General features: G+C 41.5%; 1 protein-coding gene across 3 annotated transcripts in view; it reads left to right on the top strand.

Moving 5' to 3' along the window:
- The window catches only part of stxbp5l (syntaxin binding protein 5L), a 140,847-nt gene that overhangs the window by 8,549 nt on the left and 107,411 nt on the right, over positions 1 to 24,887 (top strand). For all 3 annotated transcript variants that reach the window (XM_086219784.1, XM_086219783.1, XM_086219785.1), the window contains one exon: positions 19,683 to 19,780. In XM_086219784.1, coding sequence (XP_086075910.1) covers positions 19,683 to 19,780 — 98 coding nt within the window. The remainder of the gene's footprint in view (positions 1 to 19,682; positions 19,781 to 24,887) is intronic.

Raw genomic sequence — 24,887 nt, 5'->3', positions numbered from 1 at the left:
CTGGCTTCCTACACTTTTATTTACGCAGACACAAAACGATGTCTGCGGCGTGAATGAAGTGGAAAATCAGATCGTTGTGCTGAAAGTTTGGCACCAAGGGAAGCGTCTAATTCTCCTGAGACTGAAGCAGCCTCACAAGCGTGTACCAGCTTTTTCATTTAGGGCCTTCATGAAAAAGAAAAAGAATATTACACATCAGTCGCCCGTCAGCTGCAGCTTCTTCTTCCCCGCGGACGGTGCGCGCACGTCTGGGGAAGCTGGCGTGTACAGTTTTGGGTTCACTCCAGCAGCTGCCACCAGTATGTGCATGCTGCATGAGCCGCAGTAGCCTACACACACACACACACACACACACACACACACACACACACACACACACGATTTTAAACACCCCGAGAGGACGTGAATGAATAGCAGCCTCTCGGTTGCATCAGCAAGCGTGCGCAAATGGGGATGACATAACTGGTGTCCCTCCCTTGCATGAAAGTGCTCAGAAAGACAACAGAGGGACCCTGCAGTAGCTGATGTGCTTTTCAACGGGAGTCAGGGAGGTTTGTGTGTGCGTGTGTGTGTGGATATTGAGGTATTTATAGCAAGCGCCTCTTCCGATGCATTTTGGGGCTGACTGCAGCGACTGGTCTCCTCACCCGCTTTAAAGAAAGGGTGAATTTTGGATATGGTCGTGAAAAATTAATTAAGAGAAACTAGGTTGTTTGTGGAGCAATATCATTAAGTGACACACCGGTGGAAGGAGGGAGGTTTTGTTTGTTTTGTTTTGTTTTGTTATTTTACCATTCCTGGAGGAAAACTGGGGGAGGAGGAGATGAGGGCGGTTGATTCACAAGCTGGAAAGGATGCTGCTGCAGAACATCCTCGACAACACACATTCAGGAAAGCAGGCAGGGGAAGTGCAGGAAAAGAGAAGCATGGTTGCCTGGTCCCATGCAGGAAGCACCTCCTCCGCTGAGTGCTTTAATGTATTAAAGTACTGATGGAACCTCTTGCAAAAGCACAAGTGTACAAAATGCCTTCCATTCATCTGATAGCCTCCCATTTCTCTGCTGTTTTGATTTGAGTGTGTGCAGGTGGTTGGATGTTTGTTGGGACGGCAGTGGAGCCACAGAGGGAGGAAGAGGCAGCACTCATTCTTTCCGTCCATCTCTTTTTTTTTCCTTCTTCTCAGAGTTCAGGGGGGGACAGAGAGGTTGTTTGTGTGACTCACTGATTTTATTATCAGACTTCATCCACTGTCTCAATCTCGAGCTATGCTGAGAGTAGTCAGGGGCGTAGCCAGTCAGTGTTCAGGCCTCATAGCCTAGACCTAAGGGGGGCGTGTGTGTGTGTGTGTGTGTGTGTGTGTGTGTGTGTGTGTGTGTGTGTGTGTGTGTGTGTGTGTGTGTGTGTGTGTGTGTGTGTGTGTGTAGGGGGGGGATGTTCCCCCATGGTTTTTTTTTTCCTCAGTTACTGTCAGAGATGTTTCACTGATCCTGGAGGAGACGTTGGCATCAGCCAGATGCTGTTTGAGTTATCTGAGGTCATAATTCACCTCCGCATTTGTATATCATCAGGGAAATATGATCGCAAGACAAATAAACCGCCTGCAGCATTTACCGCCTGTACTGTTCCCAGGTTGAGGTCAAATCCTGCCACACACCAGAGGCAAATGCCTCGTGTTACCGTTTAAAAGTTTTCAAGGTGGGGCATAAATTTGGCATGAACAGCATTTCTCAGAATGTTTACATGCCGCTAGAAATAGATGATCTATCGTATTGCATCCGACAAACACATTTGTCTCTGTATTGAACTTAAGTACGCTGTTTGTCAGAGACGCCACTTGCTAACTCGTTCGCTATTTGCCACAAAAGGTCACCGTTCCGGAAGTGGACACACTTCCCTCAATAAATGGATGATTCCCTGGTTGTTGCATACAAGGAATACTGGGCCTGGTTAAGCTCTGGCTTTCAACCCTTAAAGTCAAAAGGATCGTGATGCCCCAATTTTCAGTCGGTCAAGATCAAGTGAGCTTTATGGTGTTTTTGCTGCACTCCAGCTGTAACTAGACCTCCATCATGGCTATAACTCTGCATGTAAACACCTTGACTGAGACTGAAAACTATTTTTGTTCTATTGTGCTTGAAAGTTCGCAAAATGAATGATAAGCAGAAATAAATGATAAGCAGAAATAAATGTGCTTCATTTTTTAATCCACGCCAAGACCCTTGTAAATACTTTTAGCTTTTGGATATATTAGGTCTGTTTAATTGATTTACCCTCACAGAGGGTGAAATTACTGTTATTTTAAAAACCATTGAGATTAAGGAGGGAGGGAGCCCCCTCACCCCCTCACCCCAGAGCTCCATCATTGCTGAGTGGATGACTTGCACCTTAATCCTCCTGGTAACCTCAAGCTTGACGGTATAATACTGACCTCAGGCACAGCTTTAAAAACATACTAAAAACCCATTCTGACGGTAAGTAAAATGCTTTCCCCCTCTTAACATCCATCCATACTCTTTTTTTTCATGCCAAGCAGAGCACATAAACAAGCCCTAGCAGGGATGTAATGAATAAAAATGTCTCCCGTGACCTTTGGAGCACGAAGCACACCTTTGCTGGTTATTCCCCTTCAGGCAGAAAGCGACTTTCATGCTAATGTTAACGGTGTTGCATGGATAATAAAGAAAATTACATGTGTTTTCATCTGCTGGATTAAAGTGAACGTGTGTGTGTGTGTGTGTGTGTGTGTGTGTGTGTGTGTGTGTGTGTTTGCCTCTGAATGTTATTACCCTCAAAAAGCCTTCAGTAAACATGGTTGTTACAAAGATACATTGCAGCTATTGAAACATCTTCATTCACCGCCCCAAATGCTTTTAAATGTCACTTTCCTCTGTGTGTGTGTGTGTGTGTGTGTGTGTGTGCGTGCGTGCGTGCGTGTGTGCTTGTGTGCGTGTGTGTGTGTGTGTGTGTGTGTGTGGGAGAGTTTGGCATCTTTGCTAACTTCTCAAAGTTAGTCATGACTTCTGTCCTTGCTGAGCAGTGTGGGAAGATGTAACTCATTTTATGTGTTTTATGTTTGGATTGTATTTATTGCAGTTTAGAGTTCAAGAAGAGCGAAGAGAAGCTTTCGGTCAAATCTCTTTCCAAGTCAGTGAAAGAGGAAATGAGAGGTACCCAGGTGGCCGAGAGTCTCATTGTGCTGAAGTCTCATCTCTAGAGAAGGGAGAGGGACCTTGAAGGGAAGAGAAGAAAGGAAATGTTACATCAACAGAACATCTTTGGGTTTTTTTTCCCTTGCAGATGTTTGACGAATGTTGAAGTCAAAACTGCCTGTCGACTCATTTATTGCAAACCTTTTTGTATAATTGCGTCAGAGTTTTTGTTCAGTGCATGTGGGATGAGTTGAATCTGAGCTGAGCTGAATGACATTGACCTGAAATTATATCATAAGAAGTGCTGATGAAGAATGATTCAATTATTTGACTCTGGAACAAATCGAGCTACCGTATGTTATGGATACGTATCGTTGGTGCGCCTCTGTCCCTCAGTCACTCAGATGATCACAGTGATGGACTCTTTGTGATCATAGACAAACTTAATGGGGAATTATAGCGAGAAATGTTTCGGGTTGTGTACCATGGTGCGCAGTTCTTAAACAAGACAAGAGGGAAACTCCAGTCAATTTTAGTTCCGTCATTCGTCTTTCTGATAACCGTAGTGTGTCTGAATGCAAGCGGCTCGATTGAGACAGGATTATTAGAGGAATATTGCCATGTAAACGGCTCAGTTAGAAAACTGTCAATTTTGGGATAAGGGCCAAAATTGGAATAAGAGTGGAATATTGAGTGCATGTAAATGTTGGCATTGTTTAAGTGCAACCTCTAGTGATTGGAATTCCAGATCTTTTTGGCGGTCTAATTTGTTTGGCTCTGCGCAGCATTAAGATTCAGCTCCTTCCCCTTCACACAGGACGCCTCACTTATCCCAATTCTATTTCATTTGCGACTATCCCTTAACCTTTTGCTGCTGTTTTTGTATCCTCCCTATGCTGATACGTCGGAGTCTAAAGCAGCTTGCATGTATTCACCGGTCTGTTTTCTCTCCAAACATACATTCAGACACATTCACTCAGAGCAGCACTCCTCCTTTGGCTAGCACCCAACAGAAATCCCATACTGACCTACTAACATTTTCCCATAGGCTATAATGTGTTGACCTAACTTACGATGTGGACTCATCACATTAATATACATGAGACACAAAGGTAAAACACGGGCAGCGTCTTGGAGCGTGTAATGGCTGAAAGCAGCATCACCAAATGTTTTAGTTGTAGAGCAACTAAGAGAGGATCCAGAGGCCCTGGGGGGGTCTTCCTGGTTCCTCACTTGTAGCAGGATTTGGGACTACTGATTTATTCATGTAGTCTAACCTAAATGGATACATACTGTATTGTGGAGGTGTCACCAGCTGCTTCCGTAATTTTAAGTGATGTGGAGTGTTTCCTTTAGATGCTTAATCCCAGAGGTACATTGTTGGCGTACATACAATATGTAAACATTGTTGCTAAAAGGGTTGATGCCCGTCTCCAGTAGTTACCAGAACTCATCCAGGCCTGGTTCCAGGAACAAATCACTAACGCTACCTAGGTTTCCTGTGTAATCGGGTGCAAAGATGAAACACGAGGAAAGACGGACTTCCTTTCAAATCAGTCTGAAGGAAATTTAAATGATGCCGTTGCAGGAGCATCCTCTTGAATCAATATTCTGCAGTAATTGAAGACTTTCTGGAAGTCAAATTGATTCCTACAGAGAAGCAACACCATAAAGTAACCATCCGACTGTAGACAATCAAGGCTGGTTCTTTTTGTTTTTCCAATATTATTTGATTTCAAGTAATATTTTAAAAAAATCAATGCAGTAAAGGCTATCCAGCTATTGTCCTCAAAATTAATTGAAAAAAAAAATGAAATTTCCACCGGAGGGAGAAAGTTGAAATTTTATTTTTGGGAAGAATTTTTGAAATAATGTCCCTACCAACTTCACAAAGAGAGATCTGTTGCATTGAATCATGTATCAATGATATAAATTCATGACCAGCCAGATGTGAATCATTGCCAGTGTCTCATGATGACTTTTCCTCATCTGACCTCAAATTTCATGTCTTTTCTATTTTACTGAATGTCCCTGACGTGGATGAACTGACAGTAGAATTTTAATCAGTGAAAAGTGCTGGGTTACATTTACAAGTCCAATGAAGGACATGGTTTGAAGTTCTTTCATTTCAATTTCTGAATATGCTTTGATGAATGAAAGAATAAAATAACTTGTGAGTGTTTCCTCAGTCTGTCAGACGAACGCCTCCTTCAATGGTTCTTTACATTTTGGCTTCTTTTTAATGGATTCCAAATTAGCTTTAACCATGCAAGGATCTATCATTGTGTGTGTGTGTGTGTGTGTGTGTGTGTGTGTGTGTCCTGGTTTCCACTGGGATTAGACATGAGTGAATTCAGGCCATCCCATTTCTATGTAGGTCTGACATCCACTCTCAATCCTGTGAGAATGTTTTTGTCAACAATTCATGATTGCATCATTTAAGAGGCCATAAGGGAAACAACATAATTTTCATCATTAGCTTTTATTTGTTTTTGGATCTGGATAACAAGATGTACTAGGGCATGAAAGAGTGGTAATTACCCAAAGTCTATGGCAAAATACCGTATAGGCGGCAGTATATTTATTACTGTGACTCATGACAGTGTTGAATCCTAACCAGTGTGTTACTGTTCAAACAAGCACTGGCTCCTCAGTGTCAAATATTAGGTCCAAGAAATAAAATGAAATGGTCAGCAGCCTCGTATAAACCATTATCAAAATGGTTTGGAGGTTATTTATAGGGTAAGGCACCGCTGAGGGGAGGAAAAGGTAAATACATGGCAGGGGGTTAGAGGTGCAGTCCTCCCTCGGCCTGTCATTTTCCTCTGGCAGCGTGATATGTGGCTTTCTGAAGATGACATCATCTCGATAGCTCTCTCAGCAGCAGCCCAGAGAGCTCTCCATGGATGTGATGACTCAGTGGGTTGACTTCCAGCTAGTCTCACATTACCATGTGTCGGCTGCCTGTCAGAGGCCTCGCTGTTGTATCAAATAAGGAGGAGCTGATGTCAGGATAAGAAGCGGAGACAGGGACAAAGCAGTAGGGGTGGGAAAGCTGTAGCAGACAAATTTTCAGTGGCATGGGAGCAAGGGGGCATCTGGATTATGGATGAACCTGGTGTGATGTCTATTTCAACCAGCCTAACTGGTGGACAGACACGGGTTTAAACATGTCACACTGATACCTAGTCAAGGTACCTGCCTCAGTGAAGCATGTGCTGACTTAGCGGCAGGGAAGAGTCTCCTTTATATTCCCTTGGGTCAACCTCTGGGATCACTTCCTCAACAAAGGTCCACCTGGCAACAAAGCAGGAAGAAGTCCCTCCAGCTAGATGAAGTAGACATACCGTGGACTTCTATCATTTTGTTGAACATGCATTTTTCAAAGGAAAAACTATGTTTACTCCCTCTGGACAACCACAGCTCCATTTTTCCATTGATGGATTAAAGTTTGCCAAAGAAAATGGTATAATTATACTCTCCCTCCCACCCCACTGCTGACAGAGGCTGCAACCTTTGGGCTGAAACATTTATGGGCTGCTGAAGATGCACATAAACTCAGCGTCTGATTCCTGAGAAACAAGCCAGAGAGAGCAATCACATTTTATGACATCCCTGGGCAATTGTATATCCTCTGGCTGCAGCCCAACTGAATATTCAGGCTGAGTTTTGGGTTGGTTCAACTTTACAAGGTATGCACCATCCAGTGTCTCTGATCGCCCCTCTCATGCCCGAGCCCCTACAGGTTGCTGCGGCTCAGAGCGGCAGTTTGAGCTAATGCTAACGCTGCAGCTACCCTGATGTAAATAGCATTTCACAAAGACACGCAGGTCATCCTAATAATCTCCATGAGAGAGACTTGCAGGAAATTTGAGTGGTTTGACGTTGTTAATTGGACTGGAGTGGTACAACCAGAAACTCTCGCATCCTCAGCGCTAACCCTGCAGCACCACCTCAGTCTTACCTCTGACCATAAGCACCACCTCACCCTTGCCCAGAAATGCCACAACAGCCCACCACCATCTCCCAAGTCCAGCTAAAAAATAGAAACAAACAAACAAAGAGAAAACCAGCTATTCTTACTCTGACAGACCAGTAGAGGAGGTGCTTGTAGCTGAAAGGCACACAGGAGGTAAAAAGAATCTCTCAGAGGAGATGCGGGGGAACCATATCTAATACACCAAAGAAAAAGAGGACAGTTGTAAGAGAGACTGCAGATGCCTCTTCATCAGATGAAGATGAGGGCCTTTTGTACTTTGTATGTGGAGCCATTTGCAAACAGCTTTTCAAGATAAACAAAGGAGCCAAACAGTGTGGCCCCCGGCGAGGCAACATGTGCCAGAGCAGTGGATCTGACAACGAGTCTGACTAATGAGGTTTGAGATTTGTTCGCTTGACATGTTCTATTTGAATGAGTGATTTAAAGGTCCATGTCCCAGGATTGATTCAAATTAAATGATTAATAATTTTTATATTCTTTGTAGCTGAATCTAATTTTAAGTTTGAGTCAAAACAATAACCCCACAAGAAATTTGTTTTCATAGATCTTTTTTTTTTTTTTTTTTACATAAACAGCAAGATATTAAGATGATTAGAGGAATTACTCTGAATAATAACCTGCTGTTTAAAAGCATTTTGAACTGTAAGGTCATTGCTGAAGTAAGCTATGATTTAATTAAAGCATATCGAGTATCTTGTAGTCACATAATGAAGTGCCACAGAAATGACTTTTTTGTAGACATGAAAATTAGCATTGCCGTGGGTTCCCTTGACCAAAAGCTCAAGGGACTGGATTTTGGATTATTGCTGGAAATAAGCTTTGTTGTAAACCAAATTTTATGAGGCTAAGAAGTTTTGCTCAGCTGGATAATCTCCACAAATGAGCACCACTTTGACTTTTTTTTTGAAGCGTAAATAGAATCACTAGAAGTACGAAGCTTACAGTAGGCAATGAACTATTTGCCTGAGAAGTTTTTCTTTCATTTTGTACTTTGCATTTCATGTTTCCCAGTATAAGTATGTGGAAAAAGTGTACCTGGATAATCTTCCTTATCAGGTTTGGCTGCGAAAAATTGTAGGTGTACAAAGAAACAGCGACAGAGGTCACTGAAGAAGAATCTGTGTGATGAGGAAGATGTAAAAACAAGGAGTATTGCATCATGTTTCTCGGCGAGCTTTTAAAATGCCTCATCCTCCTGGACTGTAGGTGATGGCAGACTGCCTGCCTCACCTCACGCTGTGCAAATATAATCAACTGAGCTCTTCAAACCCCCGTTCCACTTCAGCTCACCCTCATGTCTGTTTTTATTTTGTTGTGCTTGATCAACCACCACACTAGTATCTGTTTTGTGTGATGTGAACTGACTTCCAGTTAGTTGTATTTTTAACAGAAAGTTCCCCGTTTTGTCATGGGGAAGATTTATCCTTCCACTTGTGACCATGATATGATGGAAAACTGCTCTTGGCAACTCTTTTGTTTGCTTTCAGTGTCATCAGTGAATGTGTTTCCATGACTTCATCGGATTTCCGTCCTGAGGAGAGGAGAGATGGGGGACGTTAGTTCGAGTCAAGTCCACCCTTCACCAAGAGATCGGGTCAGCAGTGACTCATTTAAAAAGGCAGTAAATACTAAAACACGACAGTAACGTCAGACAAGTTTGTACACGTAAATAAAACAGCTGAAAAAAAATCTTACTACTGTGTCAATCAGGTGACTAATTAAAGAGGACCATCTCCTTCTGATGCACATTTTCCATCTTTTTTTGTGTGTTTTAGCAAGAGAGGATGATTTATTCTGCTGAGCTGTAACTTCCCAATGTAAATCAGTCTGGGACCTGTAGTGCTGCAGCACTTGAAACCAACGCTCAGTTTCTGTCTTGCGTGGCTCTCTGAGCGGTCAGTGGATCCCTCTGTTCTTAAGTACCACTCTCAAGCACTTGTCCAACCTCATCTACTCCATATTTACCTACGAGTGGGAGAAAATGTGAGAGGGAAAACAAATAAAAAGTGAAGCTACCACAGTCCATCAATGGTGGTGACATGGAATGTGGAGAAAGAACATTTGGCAGATACTTTAGTGGCCCTTTACAGCCTTTTCTTCTCTATAAAAGTCAGTAAAAAAAAGTTCCACGGACAGTGAAAGATATATAATTTTCCATTTATATAGCAGTAGAATCATAAAGACAGACCATGAAATGTTGAGCTGACGATGGGCAACGGCTGCTATTATGCAGCGTGACACAGACTAAACTGCCTTTGGTATGTTTGGCATGTTGGCTGTGAGAAACACTCCCGCATTTCCAGCTCAGACGTCTCCTGCCATGGTTTCCTGTGCAGCACCAAGTGCTTTGAACCAGACCCTGGATGACTTTTCACAAAATTCAGATTCAGGGGCTTCAGCCAGGCTAGAGGCCATCTTTAATTGGAGGGTTTCTGGTGTGGTCCCCCTATTCTGAGCCTCAGATCGCTCTTGATGAGCTGGTTTGCTGCATCCACTACTAAAAGAGTAGGTAAACATGAACGTATGGGAAAACTGAGAAGTGCTTTGAGATTTGAATGGGGATTGGACCAAAACAACATGTTAGGTATTCACATTAAAGTGGAAACATGTCCGACATGTGACAGAGAAGTCCCTGTTTACCTGTTAATACTTTGTAAACCATTGAAGCTTTATTACTCTTGGTGGACATCAGGACACCCGCCTCTTTTGACCTGTCCGACATACGCTGACATGGTCATGTAGATACACTATGACCAATAAGTACTTTTGGACTCTGTTACTACACTGCATGCATATCACAGGAAGTCTGCTCAGAAACACATTTGAATCTACTTTTCCGTTGTGAAATAACTTTTTCTAGGAAATCATATGAGCGCTTCTTGAGAATATGTTGAACCGTTTGAGAAGTACATTTGCATATATGTGCACATGAATGATTTTCACCTTGAGGATAGGATTACAGGTGTTTCTAATATGATTAAATGGCCACAAAAAATGATCTATGCGAAATGCTGCTTAACAAAAACAGGCGTCTATGCAAACCCCCCTGGAGGTATTGAGAGAGAGAAAGAAGCATAATAACTGCAATCTCCTAAAAATCAAGGGTACATGTGGGTTTCTGTAAGAAGGGAACTGATCATGAGGGGGCTGAGTGGCACGCTACATTACAGTGTCGTGGGTAGTAACACATGACTAGCTCGTGCACTCCCACATTTCCCATCAAGCCTCAGGCATGATGCTGATGCCACGGCTGATTCACTGACATGCCTGTTGCTGTGGTTAAAAGGTTAAACCGCATACAACGAACATCCACACATGGCTGGTTTCCGACCCCGCTGCTGCAGGAAAACGACATGAAGCCCCGGCGAACAATCACAACGATAACATCCAACACTAATCTTTGCGCAGCGCAAATAGAAGATATGTATGCAGTCAAATCATGGAAATGATGTGGCCGTGATCCATGCTTTAATCTGAAGGAAGATATGCTCAATATTTATCTCAGTTGACCCCCAGAGTTGCTTAAAGGCTTCAAGATTTAAAAAAAAACTGGATGTGATGAGTAGTATTTTCATGAGTATAATCGCCACAACAAAAACACTCATTTAGTACGTTTAAGCCTAACATACATGTATGATTCATTGAAGTGTCTATCACTCTCCCTCTGGCCACGCTGTGTTATCTGCAGCTCCCATTCAAATGAGCCTCATGCAGTCAGCAGGGAGAGAAGCTCATCCTGGCTCATTCATTTGTTTTTACACTTCTGAGCTGAACACTCACCGTGCGCACATTTTCTTGTGCCATGCGGTAAGCACACGGCTTATTAGATGGGCCTTAGTGATGAATGAAAGTTCCTGCAACCCTTGTGGCCTTCAGCAAGAGGAAAAAAAAAAAAAAATCACACCCTGGACACCTTAAAGCGCTTCATTCATGGCAGAAGACACTGGGATGGTTTAAATATCAACGTCCGGTTACTTGTGCGCTACGTATGTCTCACGAAAAGCGTTCGGCTAATATCACAGGATAAGCAGAATATTCTAATAATGCATTCGCTTGCATGAAGCAGTCACATTGTGTAGTTTTTACGTGATCAAAACATGCGGTAATACTCTAAATCATTTCACTAGAATAACATGAAATGACCAACTCATGTCACCTTGTCCAAAAATCTAACACCTTCAAATGTATTGTCCCATCAATCTCTGGAATAGTCGCCCCCCTCCCCCCAATACATATGTCAGTCTAATAAAGAAAATCTACATTCTAATAGCTTTTGAAAATGCATTATTTATGTGGCTGATCAACGGTCTTATAGTCAGGCTTAGCTATTAATTTCTGCTCATTCCCTGGCACTGATCCCAGAGACGAATTAATGAGATCATTTCTTTACAATATAATGTAAAAATATAATGTTTAGTATACCTGCGAGGATCTCTGATGTGTAGGTGATGCAATAACATTTTGGGCTGCAAGAATACAAGCTCGAGCCCCCCACCCCCCTCCTTTTTAAAAAAAAAAAAACCCCATCAAAATATTATGAATTTTGATGTCTTTTAACAACGCAGAATATTTTCATAGGGTGACACCCGCCTGGTTGCAGCTGTGGGTGTTATGACTGACGAGGGCGAAATCACATGAGAATGTCAGTGGAATGTCAGGACTGATTAACTTCTGGTTAAAAACAGCGTGCAGAAGTCTAGCTTGTGTTAAAAAAAACAAAAAACCAAGCATAACTATATTTCATTTCATGTTTTCACAAGCGTTAACGGTATGTGGCGCCGTCAATGCGCAACCAAAAGGATGCACCTTCAGTCTGAAGATGACACACTCATTTATATTTTATCTAACCCTTTTAATTTGGGGATAATGTCTATACTAGATATGATTTAACTGTTACAATGAAGTTTTTTCTTTCAAAACCAAAATAAATAAATAAATAAAGGTATTACAGCTCACTGGACTTGAGGTAAATCTGGTTACCCAAGAAAATAGAAGCCACATAAGATATGGTTATGAAATAAGTGTGGTTGTGTAACACCCCTCACCTCATACATTCAACCCCTGATCTGTTCTGCCTCCTCTCCTTCTCAGCGTCCTCCCTCCTTCCCAGATATGCCTCTTTTATTTTGAGCTGCTCCTGATCAAAGGAATTTTAGAGTAATCTCAAAATATCTCCCTTCAAACACTGGCGGGGGGACGCCACGTGCATCTCTGTTTGTTAGATGGGTGCTCCGACTGTAAAGTCTCGGTAAATTTTAATGGATGATCGTGAGGCGAATATCCACTCTTCCCTGCGCTACTGTCACTCACCCTGACATGTAGCCCGCAGGGGGGATAGGTCTCAAAACACCTGGGGAAAGCAGGGCAAAAACCCAGATGCACACAGGCAGCACATAAAGACAGAGCGCGTACACGAGCTTTGCACGCCTCACCAACAACTGCTCTTTAAACCTGCTTGTTGAGGACACATCAAAATCTGAATTATATTCCTAACCTGAATTTCAAATGCAGATAAAACATGATAGTTTCATCATCTTCAATTGTTGACAATGAGGACAAGACAAACTGATCACCCCGGTATTACATTTAATCCGTTTTCTTGCTCTTTCGTTTGATTGGTGGTTGATGCGAGCGGCGTTCATGTCACTGTCTCAAGCCTGTCGCTTAAACAACCATCACTTGTAGCATTCGTAAGGCTTGTGTGTGAGGAGAGCTGAAAGATCCAGAGGGATGAAAAATAATATGAGCAACTGTTTTCATTTTGTTTAAGTTTTCTGAAGCTCACAACCGTTGTGTTTTTGTTAGCTTAGAGGAAGCCCTTCGTAAATCCTCTCTCTCTTTGTCGGTGCAATCGAAATAATTCAATTAATCTGCCCCAGATAAGTCAGTGTTGCTGAATAATGATGTCCGTCGTTTCAATGTCAGTTTGCGTCTTTGAAAGAATTTTAGGTTAAATGGCTAACAAGTCTTTGGCTAACACAAACGTAAGATCTTTGAATGTTTTATTATAAGGCCAGACATCTGTGTCGTATGGCTGAGATTTTATTGTGGTGAACAGTTCATCGACTGAATAACAACCTTACTGAACTCTTTGACAGGTAAACACAGGAGTCTCTAGTTACTGTAATTAAGGCTCCGGAGGCTGCTCGCATACCATTAAACCTTCATTTATGTAATTAGTAACACCTAAGTTTCCTCACTGTTCAATGTCAAAATGGCCACTCACGGCAACCTCACGACTTACATCGTTTCAAAAACACACATTAAGATGAAATATAAAGCTTTTTTTTTTATTATTATTCGTACAAGAAAGCTAACACCTTTGTGTCCTACTACGAAGTAAAAGTCACGGCTGCCTTGTCTCCATTGCGCACCATGCTTCAGGCTGTTTGGCACATCATGATTTACAGTTCATGAGTTTCTACTAAAGTCATACAGGGATGTTGCAATGTAGAAATATTAACTTTGTATTGTAGGGCGGATGGAATAAATCAGTTATGAAGTTTTTTGTTTCTACCTGTACCACCAGTGTTGTCATAGCGCTAAGGAGCAGGAAAGATGCCAGATGAGAGAAGTGCACGCGCAGTATGTATGTGCAAATTCTGGATTGACAAGCTTTAAATTCCCAAGGTTGTGCAAAAAAATAAAATAAAATAAAAAATCCAAAACAAAACAAAAGATTTGAAAAAGTAATTAAAAAAAACAAACATCCGGCAGTCAATTGTAGTTCAACTCACTAATAAAAAAAAATTATACCTGACAAGGCACATCAATTCACATCCTCTCTGTTCATTAATCAGTTTAACACTTAAACTGAGCTGAACTGGAAATTGTTCCCCTTAACTTTTTTTATTTCAGATCTCTGGTTACGTGTCAAAAATGACACACACAAAAAAAATGTACCTGTCAATCATCTTTTACTGTAGCTCAAATTTAATTGTACAAAAATGCAACTTTAATTGTTTTAACTAAAAAATAATAATAATAATAAAAAAAGAACGACAAAAAGAAACCCCTCGGGAATTGTTGAAGTTTGCCGAGCGCTTTCTTGTTGCTAAGGTGACGGCTAACTGCTGGTTGCTGCAAGCAGCAAGCAGAATGCTACCAGCCCACAAGAGAACCCCACCAAACCGGGAGCAAAAAAACAGCCTTGGAGCCCGACGGACAGGTATTTCTTTAGGAAGGCGGTTTACCATTTGTTTTAAATGCTCAGATAGCTTTGCTTATTGTAGTTAGCTACTGTAGACACTTAGCTCGGTTAGCTTTGCAGCTAACATTCGTGGTCCTAGTCGCTCGCTCAGGCCTGGGAGTTGAACCACTTGTGACTGAAACACCGTATCTCCAATGTCGTCACATCAAGTGGCTGCAAAATATTCCCATTTTCTCCACGTGTGGCTACTACAGGGCTCTGCGTTTTCCACTTCCGGCCCTCGTTCCGTTAATTTCCATTTTTCCGGTGGGGAAGACAAGAAAGAACTGCGACTACTGTTTTGATTACAAGTGGAAAAAATAAGCCCCGGTGTTGTCAACTCCCAACCACGTCAATTAAGCTTCACGCCGCGCAGTAATTGTCATATTCTTAGGTGACAAGTGTGTGTTGGAAACTCCACATCCTGCTGCAGGTTTAATTTGACAGTGTCAAATTTACATGGTTTGACTGTCACAGTTATTAGGATCAGTGTGTGCTATGCATGCTTAAGTTTGTATTTTGATTAGCAATTTCATTAGTAGACTACACACCTGACTCGCTCTACTTACATAAGTCACAATGCATATTTCCAGTAAGCCAGAATCATATTTAAGTGATGTGTTACTCTTAATTAAGATTGCTATTTCAACCATCTGTCTTTATTGGGACTACTGTGTCTGCCTCAGTATACAGCAGGATATAATGGCGGTAAGAGGAACTGCTGGAGCTCATTGTGAAATACTGCAGTGCTTATTCATGTGTATCGCAATACATCATCTCATCTGTTGTATTCTCTGTTGTGAGATCTGAATTTATGTCCATCCCACTGCTCAGTAAGGATGGCTTTGTTTTGAAACTGCTGGGGAAAAACACAATTTCTAAGAGCCAGAAGATTTCTTGCCTTTTTAGAGATACACAACTCTTTGTGTCCGACAAAAAAAAACAAAAAACAAAAAACCCAAAACGCAGTTCACACTGTCAAAGACCAGAAACCCAGTGACTCGACTCATGTGCAGGGATTCTACAAGCGGTACCAGGAAAAGTCTTGATGGTAGCCTCATTGCGTGGCAGCAGATTGCCAGGGTGCAGGCTGATGGCAAAGTCCATAAAGTGTCCATGACCAAAGAGACAAGCAGTGATACCAAACAAATCCAACCAAACAAGCCATGTCCAGAAAATATTTATTACTGCAAAAAGCAGATATTCCAGTAGGCACGACTTGCAGAGAGCACATTAATTAGACTGCTCACAGATTAAATTTGGGCTTTTTATCAAGTTACTCATGAAATGAATGAAAATAATCCTCTCATGATATGGACTTTGTCATTTTAACTGACATAAGTGATGTTTAGCAGGAGCATAGACTAAAAAGGTGTTCAGCGGCACCTGTACATTTAGCATAAAAAAGAGTATAAACTGTAATCACAAAAAGATGAAAGACATTTAATGTAATCTTTATTTAGTGTTGATGAGTGCATAATTTGCTGGTGGTGGTAGATGGGCACGGGGGGGGGGGGGGGTGCCACTGTATGAAACTATCACAATTTTACCACCATAACAACAGAAACAAGATTTTAGATTGTCGATATATTGCAAGACAATCTATCTTAAATAAATCACAATATTCGAAGTGTGAAAGTATCCCGAATAAGTAGCAAACATGTATTCGCTTCATCGCCGTGCCAGTTTGTTCCATTTATCAGAAACACCACAACATTGTGCAGTATCAATATCTTGTCCCACCCTTCCGAGACGAGGGTGCTGCATGCTATTTATAGAAGCAGGGGTCTAGACCAACTCTGCAGCTGAATGCTGTGTGGAGAGAGAAAACGATGGGTGGTATGAGGTGGTAATAGTCTTTGTGGGGTGAGAATGTTGGGTTGTCTGATAGAGCATCAAGCTTGTGTGCACAAATGTTGTGTCGATGCAGCAAACAACACAGCATAGCAAGAGATAAGGGGATGGATGGAGAGCTGATGCAATGCAGCCTCTGGCAGTCAGTTCATTGCTGCATAGCTGAGAGCATTTTTAAATGTGCATCCAGGCTGCCTTATCAGCAGGAATATACATTTTGCAATTCTTTTGTGTTAATTTTTTCTTGTTATTTAGTTGTTACCACAAACTTGAGTTTAGAGTAAGGTACCTAAATAAGGCAGTCCTGTCAGGCTTCTGCTTATCTTAAGGCTGCATGCTGTATGGTGCATAGATAAAAGATGGAGGTATGGGTGAACCTGGCCTCACACACACACACACACACACACACACACACACACATACACACACACACACACACACACACACACACACATGAATGACTCTTGCCTTTAAGTATGTATGAGCTGCTCCCAGATTCACCAGAGTAAATGTACTTCATAGTTATCATCCACTTCTTTGCTCTCTTTCTCTGTCTCTCTCGCTCTCTCTCTCTCTGTCACTCATATATATATATGTGTGTGTGTGTGTGTGTGTGTGTGTGTGTGTATACGTGTATATATGTATATGTGTGTGTGTATATATATATATATAAAAGAGGGGGTGGCTCTCCTGTATAGTTAGGTCTGGGGACTTAAAGGGACCTTCTGGCAAGACCTGAAGAATGGATGTGTGTGTCCAAGGTTTCTTCACACACATATTTAGCATGCTTCCTGTGTGTGTGTGTGTGTGTGTGTGTGTGTGTGTGTGTGTGTGTGTGTGTGTGTGTGTGTGTTCATGGCCAGTACATGTGACTCTTCCTCTTTACTTTTTAATGAGGCATCTGCTATGAATGGTGCAGGAATGACGACAGGGTGGATGTGTGCCATTAATTTTTCTGAGTATGTAACTCTTAAATGTAGCCAAAATGAACATCCTCTCCATGTGTGAAAATATCAAATAATGGATGAAATCCCATTGTGTTATAAAGCAATAGTATAAAATGCTATGTCATAAATAGAAGGTCATTACTCTTTTGATTGTAGAAACAGTGGATTCAATAGTGTCATAAAACCCCCTAAAAAATGACTCATGTCACTGTAACAATGAGATGCATTTGGTATGTTAACGTAAGGAGCGTTGTAAGAGTCGCAAGATTTGATTATTATTCACTTTTGACTGTAACACAAATTGACCGTAGGTATGAATGTGAGTGTGAATGGTTGTCTGTCTCTATGTGTTGGCCCTGCCATGGACTGGTGACCTGTCCAGGGTGAACCCCGCCTCTCGCCCGTAGCCGCTGGGATAGGCTCCACCCCCCTGCGACCCTTAACAGGAGTAAGCGGAAAACAATGGATGGATGGATGGAACATTTTGGAATTCATAAGTGCTTCATGATACGTCTATTTTTAACTCTGTACTTACATCTTTCTCCACAGAGAAGCTTCAACGTTTGACAGTGGGAACATTTTTGACCGAGTTGGAGTTTAATGGATCTCATGTGTTCTTATTATTGGCAGCATTCTTATCTGTAGAATTGCTGTAGTAATTTCTCATACTGCAGTTTGTCAGTAAAACAAACATTATTGGAACATTTCCAGCCTTTTCTTCTCTAATGTCCATGTCTCCCTCCAGAGATGATTACAGTAAGTGTTGCACTGCTGGGAAATTTAACATGACTAATGATAGACAGCTGTACTGCATGCAGGCCATCTCAGAATGTTTTGTCTAGTCTAGTATACAAACATTGAAGCCAGCTCTGTTTCACTTCATTCCTGATGCAACATCAAAAGAAGATATTTTCTTTGCTTCGAGCATAGTATGAAGTCTCCATGTTTTATCATTAGAGGAAGGCCGACCTTGACAGGGTCCTTAGTATTTGCATTTTAATCAACATTCAGCTCATCAGAATTCGGCAGCATCTTTTCATGTGTTCTATATTCATTAAAGGTTCAAATGATGTGCAAGTGCAGGTAATGGCTGGAATGTGTGATTACAGCATGTGTAAGGGGGTGTGTTATCATCATTTCAATACCAAGTTGACTTGAGGATTAGAAATAAAAATGTTGCTGATTGAGGTCAGTCAGAATGTAAGCGTTCAAAAATCATCATTAACGTGAATCCATACGAAGAAAGTTATGTTTTTTTTGTGTTGTTTAATATCACTTTCATTCATATTTCATGTTCACATTTACTGGCAATGGGGAAAAAAGCATATCATGGCATGTTTTTGAGGCATTGCTTATCTTAAATTATTTAAATTCAGCAATATCAATTTTTGCAAGCTTTAGTCAGACATTTCTGTTGCTTGGAATCATTCCATTGTCAGGTTCAATCCTGCTCTTTAAGTGTACTCAGGCTCAGTGATGACTCATGTTGGAGTCAAAGGTAAAGGTGACCGTGACCTCACAAAGCACGTTTTTCACCATAACCCAATGAAGAAGTTTCCCTTGGATAAATTGGATAAAATCATAAAGTGATGATGTATACAAAACGTCTCGGGTCATCGTCACGGTTACATCATGTTCAGGGTGCAAAAATGTGACTCCTGAAAAAGGGACTCGGATGGATTTGGTAATGCAGGATGTGGCAGTGTTACATGACTGTCCCAGAGTGGCGTGTGGCTGCACTGGACTTGAGGCACACAACTTATTCATGTTTTCCTGATGTCGCACTTGCGTCCATGGAAATTGATAGCCTTGTAACCCTGTGGGGGCTGACCTTTCTGCACTAATGCAAGATACCAGCAAGGATTGATGCAAAGTCTGTGCCCCCATTGGAGCAGACTGTTGTGTGACATGATTCAATCCGTGTGAGTGTCAGTATCTTGTTGTTGTTTTTTTTGGTACTTTTTAATTGCTTCTGCTGAAGGGGTTCTGTTTTCCCTGCTGCTTATCTGCCTTGTAGCAGGATTAATTCAAAACCATGAGGGGGACTTCTGCCAGACTTAGTGGAGGTGTGTAGCAAGGGTTGAAGAAGACACCCTAACAGTTTATGGTGAATCTGTTAAACACAGTGGAAAAAAAGACTTCTTTTTTTTTTTTTTTTTTACATTTAGTTTGACTTAGTTTGCCAGGCTGAGGAATAAACTCTATGAGTGCGCTCTCGTTGTGTATATTTCTTGTAGGAAAATGTGATTATCAACAGCAAAGTCTTATGGAATCTGTAGGAAAGTGTAATTGCAGTTGCAGTAGTTCGAGTGTGGAAGTTTTCTAGTCATTATCGGTGGAGGCACACAACCGCAAGGCAATAATTCTATAGTGTTTCCTCTGAGTTAAATGTCACTGTTTTTCAGAACGGACATTTGCCTTTTAGCATATACTAGAATGTCATAGCAGAAGGCAAAACCATTAAATGATAAAAATCACTGAATTACCCCGACTGTATTTTTCTTGTCAAATAAAAACATGGTCTTGTGTTTTTTGTGTTGCAGACAGTGCGTCATGGTTTCCCGTACCAGCCCACTGCTTTGGCTTTTGATCCAGTGCAGAAGATCCTGGCCATTGGCTCCAGATCGGGTGGTGTACGGATGTATCCTTTAATCCTCATCTGCTCGCTTCCTTCCTTCCTTTAGTCTGGAGACACACAAGAAAACCTTGAATACATTTGCTGTAGACAAACTGCCCTGTCTGCCACTGTTTGTCGCTGTATATAATTCAGAACAACGGTGCTTGGAGATTACATTCTTGAGATCTCTAAAGATACACCATCGCCTTAGATTAATCATCCCATTTTGTGGTATTTGGGAGGACAAGATCCAATCTCACATTATAATAGGACTCTATTACAAGAAAATGAGCATGAAATCAATGTACACTTGCAATTCATATTTCAGGTATAATTTTGTATTAGAATGCTGTACATCTCAGACATTATAAATGCATATTGGCTGTATTATATAGGTAACACTACGATCAGGAGGAATTATAAATGAGATGATAGAGATACTGTGTCCACTCCATAAACCTGTGACATAGCTATAGTGTCTCCAGGCCTCCATTCCTCCTCCCCCCTCATCCTCGTCCTCCCCTAATTCTCATCCCTCTTTCCGCCCTGTCATTTCTCATTGCTCGACTGTCATGTCAGAGGCTCAGAACTGTCCCTCTAACAACCCACCCCCTGGGTCACCCGGTCACAGGGACGGGAGAGGATGTGTGAATGCAACCAAGGTAGGAGATTACACTCATAAATACCCAGTGTTCCCAGTTTCCCTTCAGGGAGCTGGAAGCAGAGGCTGCAAACAATTATTGATGGTGCGATTGATGCGCTGCTTGTGTGGAGGAGAATCGTGACACGACGGAAGCAACATTGAAAATATGAAAGAAATAGAGAATAGGAGGATAAATATTGAGTTTTGTTTGATGTCACAGGGAGAAACTGATGAAAAGGCACAAAAATGTGACTTGATTACGTGATAAGCTCAGTCAAACGTTGCCATGTGAGATTCTCTTTATTCCCTGTCTCCCAATACATCTCCTGTCTCTATATTTCTGTAATGAATGCCGGACTGTGAAGCAAGGCTGCGATTTCTGCTGGGTGGAAGCCCTTGAGTGACTTACCATTTGTATTGACATGCTGCACACAGCTTGCTCTGCTCCCATGTGGCCCCTCACTGATTCTCTCTCAAATTGCATGTTTTCACATACACATTCTTCTCTATTTTGCTGTTTCTCATTCCACCCTGCCCACGATTGCCCTCTGTATAGAGGACCTTTTTCCCTCCTTATTTCTGATTTCATTTATTCAATTCACCCTTCCCTCTCTCCTCCTTAGCCTTTCTGAATGTTTGTTCTTTTTTTCCTACCTGGGCTTTTAAGTCCACCTGTCATCTTCTGTCATGGTCTCTCGGCTTGTCTCTCTATTCCCTTTCTTTTGCATTTACTCTTCTTTGCAGTTGTATTGCAGTAGTGGCCAATACAGATATGCGTCATGCTCCACCCCTGTTCACAATACACTAGTAGCCAGTCCTACCAGCTGGCTATATTCCATATCTACAAGATGTTAATGCTGCACAAACTATCAAGGACATTTAGGCAGATTTTCATTTTTCTCACAGAATCTCAGGGTGGAGCAAATAAAGCTGTCACTTTCTCTTCCATCTGTCTGCCGTTGCTGCACAGTCATTGAATCAGAAAATATATGTTTCAGTTGTTAAGAAATTCATATTGATTTCTGGGGGCTTGAACTTAAACATTTAGATGACACTATTGATTGAGTGTGTGACTGTGATTATATGGGGCCTCTGCGGGGGGTGCCATTTTCCAGTTGTGTGTCCGTGTGGGTATTATGTCGACATGCAAGTCTGCCTTGAGTCTGAGTGTTTTCATTTTTTCCAGTGAAGTCATCATCGTGTAGAGTGGCACAGAAGTGAATCCTAAAACCCGAATATTAGCAAGAATTATAGAACTTTGGCTTCCTGTCTCATAGTCGTGCTGTAGATTAGGCAAATAGGTTTTGAAGAGCATCATATTCCAGATAAATGAGCCATTTAGCTCATCCAAGACATGTTATAGACATAACGTTTTGCTCCAGAGGGCTGTTCCCCAAAACACTGATGGCTGGAGTATTTCACTGCATCATTGTCCACAGAGCAACACAGAAAAACACAATGACAGAATAGAAACTTTTACTGTCTTGTATCAAAATGTATCAAATATCTAACAACAATAGAGATGGAGAGCGGTGGTGGGAACAGAGGACAGTATGACAAGGAGCAGCACAGCTTGTTTCTGCTTCTCTGGAGTTCTCTGCTCCAGTGTTGAATGCAGCTACGTCAGCTGAGCTACATTAAATGAGACACCGGTTCAAGTTCCTGTACTGTCCATTTTGATGAACTGCACTTCCTCCAGAGTTGATGCTTTAAAGAGGTACAGATTGTTAGTCGACTATCCTGTGTGCAGCTGTAGTTTCCATGATGAATCCTGTGGCATGTTTTGCTGCAAATCGCATCATGGGCCTGTGTAACATGGACTGAACTGAACGTAAATTTAGGGAGGAGTGAAGGAAGAAAGAGGGAAAATACAAAGTCCAAAATACACTTCACACCTTGGACTTGCATTCTTTTACTGGAAAGCTGCTTCAGTGTAGGACAAAAGAATTTAAGCGCAGCATGTTTAATATTATAGGCAAAATTTTGGTCTCATTGAGACTAGAATGGACAGACATAGACTCAAGTTATATGACTTTGACTTGAGTCACAAATTAGTTGCGTTCAGACTCAGTTTGACTTTAATAATAATAACTTGGGACTTCATTTGGACTTGAGCCTTTTTTAAAGAATTGAATGCTCCTCTAGAGGGACAATGTTGCAAAAGGATGCCATTAAACATATTGTGTAAATAATTTCCCTGATTTTTCACTTTGGATCAAACCATCAGACATTAGTCAAGCTGCACGAGACGAGAGGGGAGGGAAGCTGCGTGTCCCTGTTGACTGACTGAGTCACATCTGTAGCATTCAACAGAGGAAACATCTTTCCAAAGATATTATCTCTGAGGTGAAAGACTATGTTGTGATCAACTAAACGGAGGTGAAATAACCTGAGAAGCCCAGTCGAGGGCGAAACAACTTCCAGCTTTGTTCAGCACAAGAACGAAGTCATTAGGCTGATTAAGAGTCAGCGAGCTAGCTGTTAGCTGACTAGTTTGCTATCGGTAGAGGGAACCTTGTCCTTAAATTTGTGTTTAGGCCATTAAATCCCTCTTGACCACAGATTAAAACAGATCCTAGTTTGGGAGTTTGTATTCCGGCCTAATACACTTAAATCAATAAACAATCAGCAACACCTATCGGTCATTGATGGATGGTTAGCCAGCTTTTTTCTATTGTAATCCTAAAACATCACACACAACATCAGAGGTCCGCTAATGCGTAACCTGTGGCAGAGGCTAAATCTACCAAAGTTGGGGTCACAGGGCAGGCTCTAATTTGAAAAACAGAGTTGGTTTATTTCTTATTCAACTTTAAAAATAATCATTGTTATTTGATGTATGACTTTAATCATCTGTTAGATTCTTAAAGCAGCCCTTGCACAAGTACAGTATCTCTTGCAATACTCTTAAGAGTTGTGGAAATTAGATTGGATAATGAATAAACTGCTGATTCATTGTTTGCAATCTAAAATTGTACTACATACCACAAAGGTGGGTCATCCACCCCACAGCAAATTTTCCATTTAGCAATTTTGAAATTAAATCTGAAGCTTTGAGCTCTCAAGTTTGGTTGATTTATTTCCGTATGTCTGGCCAAGAAATAAACAAACTAACCCCACATTTTCTGAGTTAACTGGAGTTTAGTGTCCTCACATGTGGCTTTTCCATCCCTTTCTTCTCATATAAAGCGTACTAAGTTAAAGAAAGTGTATGTTATCAATTTCCTCTGTGACAAAAAACACATTTCAGACATTTGAACTTTAACAGTCCATAGTCAGCAGTCATGAGCATGCTAACTGTGTCAGCAGTGTTGTATAATACTTTGTTTAGGACTTTTATTGCTTGCTAGTTGTCTAAATGTCACGTGTTAATAGATGGTGGCAGAGGCTGTCATCTTAGGACTGGTACAGGTCTGGTGAATGGTGCATAAAGACGATGTCATCAGAGTTGGCGCAGTGGGTTGGCAGTCAGGTTCTCTGCAGTGGGCTCAGGGGACACTCCTCCCTCTGCCTGGGGTGAGATTACCAAAATATGCTGAGATCTGGTGTAGCGAGAGCAAATAGAACAGTGAGCGAGCATGTTTGGGTTTGTGTGTCCCCACAGTGAAAGCGGTTGTAGTTTCAATAAAGGGGCCAGGTAATAGAATTGCTCAGTCCGACAGGTCGTCACTCCTCATAACAGACAATCAGATTAGAGAAGAGGAGAGCAAGAATGAGGAGAGAGACGAAGGAAGGGGTGGGAGAGAAAGCTAACGATGAGAAAAAAGACAGAAATATGGTTCATATTGATGTCAACAGCTTGTTTATAAAATGGGGCAGTTAACATTGATCCGTCACTGCAACAGTAGCAACAAAAATCATTGCTAGATCCTTGTGGAGGCCCCACGAGACTGGTGACAATTTGACATGATAGAGCGGCATTTACAAACGATAGCAATTTGGTTCGAGCTTATAAAATTGTCACCTGTCTCATGATGTTGTACACAGTTGCAAGTTCAAGTTATTTAAGAGAATTTATTGAATTCATCAGTTTATATTTTGAATTAGGTGCAAATCAGTGGAGCCCTGGGATGGCCATAGAAAGAGAAAACAAATGCTGTATTTCATAGCCACAACAGATAAATTGTTCCTGTGCTGTGATTAATGCGTGGCCATAGATTTAATTGGATTCCACAAATGTATTCATTTATGGTCACGACATGCAAGTTGTTCCCACAATTTGATTCATTTGTGGCCATGAGATATAACTTGATTCCTCAATTTGATTAAATTTCCACCACTAAATGAAACCTATACCCACACGTTGGTTCAGGCCTGTCGTAGAATAAAACTCTTCAAACAACACCTAATTGTAACTCTGTTCTTCTAAATAATTTTGGGGTCAATATCTCTTCTGTAAAATCAACTGGAATAATATAAAACTGCCAAATGAATATCCTGGTTACCATATCCTAATGACCGGCAAGGCTCACCTTGAGAGATTAGAGT

Source organism: Aulostomus chinensis, chromosome 12, assembly GCF_037954235.1.
Source record: "Aulostomus chinensis isolate RoL2024-O1b breed Wild chromosome 12, RoL_Achi_v1.0, whole genome shotgun sequence".
Lineage (NCBI taxonomy): Eukaryota > Metazoa > Chordata > Actinopteri > Syngnathiformes > Aulostomidae > Aulostomus > Aulostomus chinensis.
Note: the sequence above shows the minus strand (reverse complement) of the source record. Positions and strands in the feature narration are given on the sequence as shown.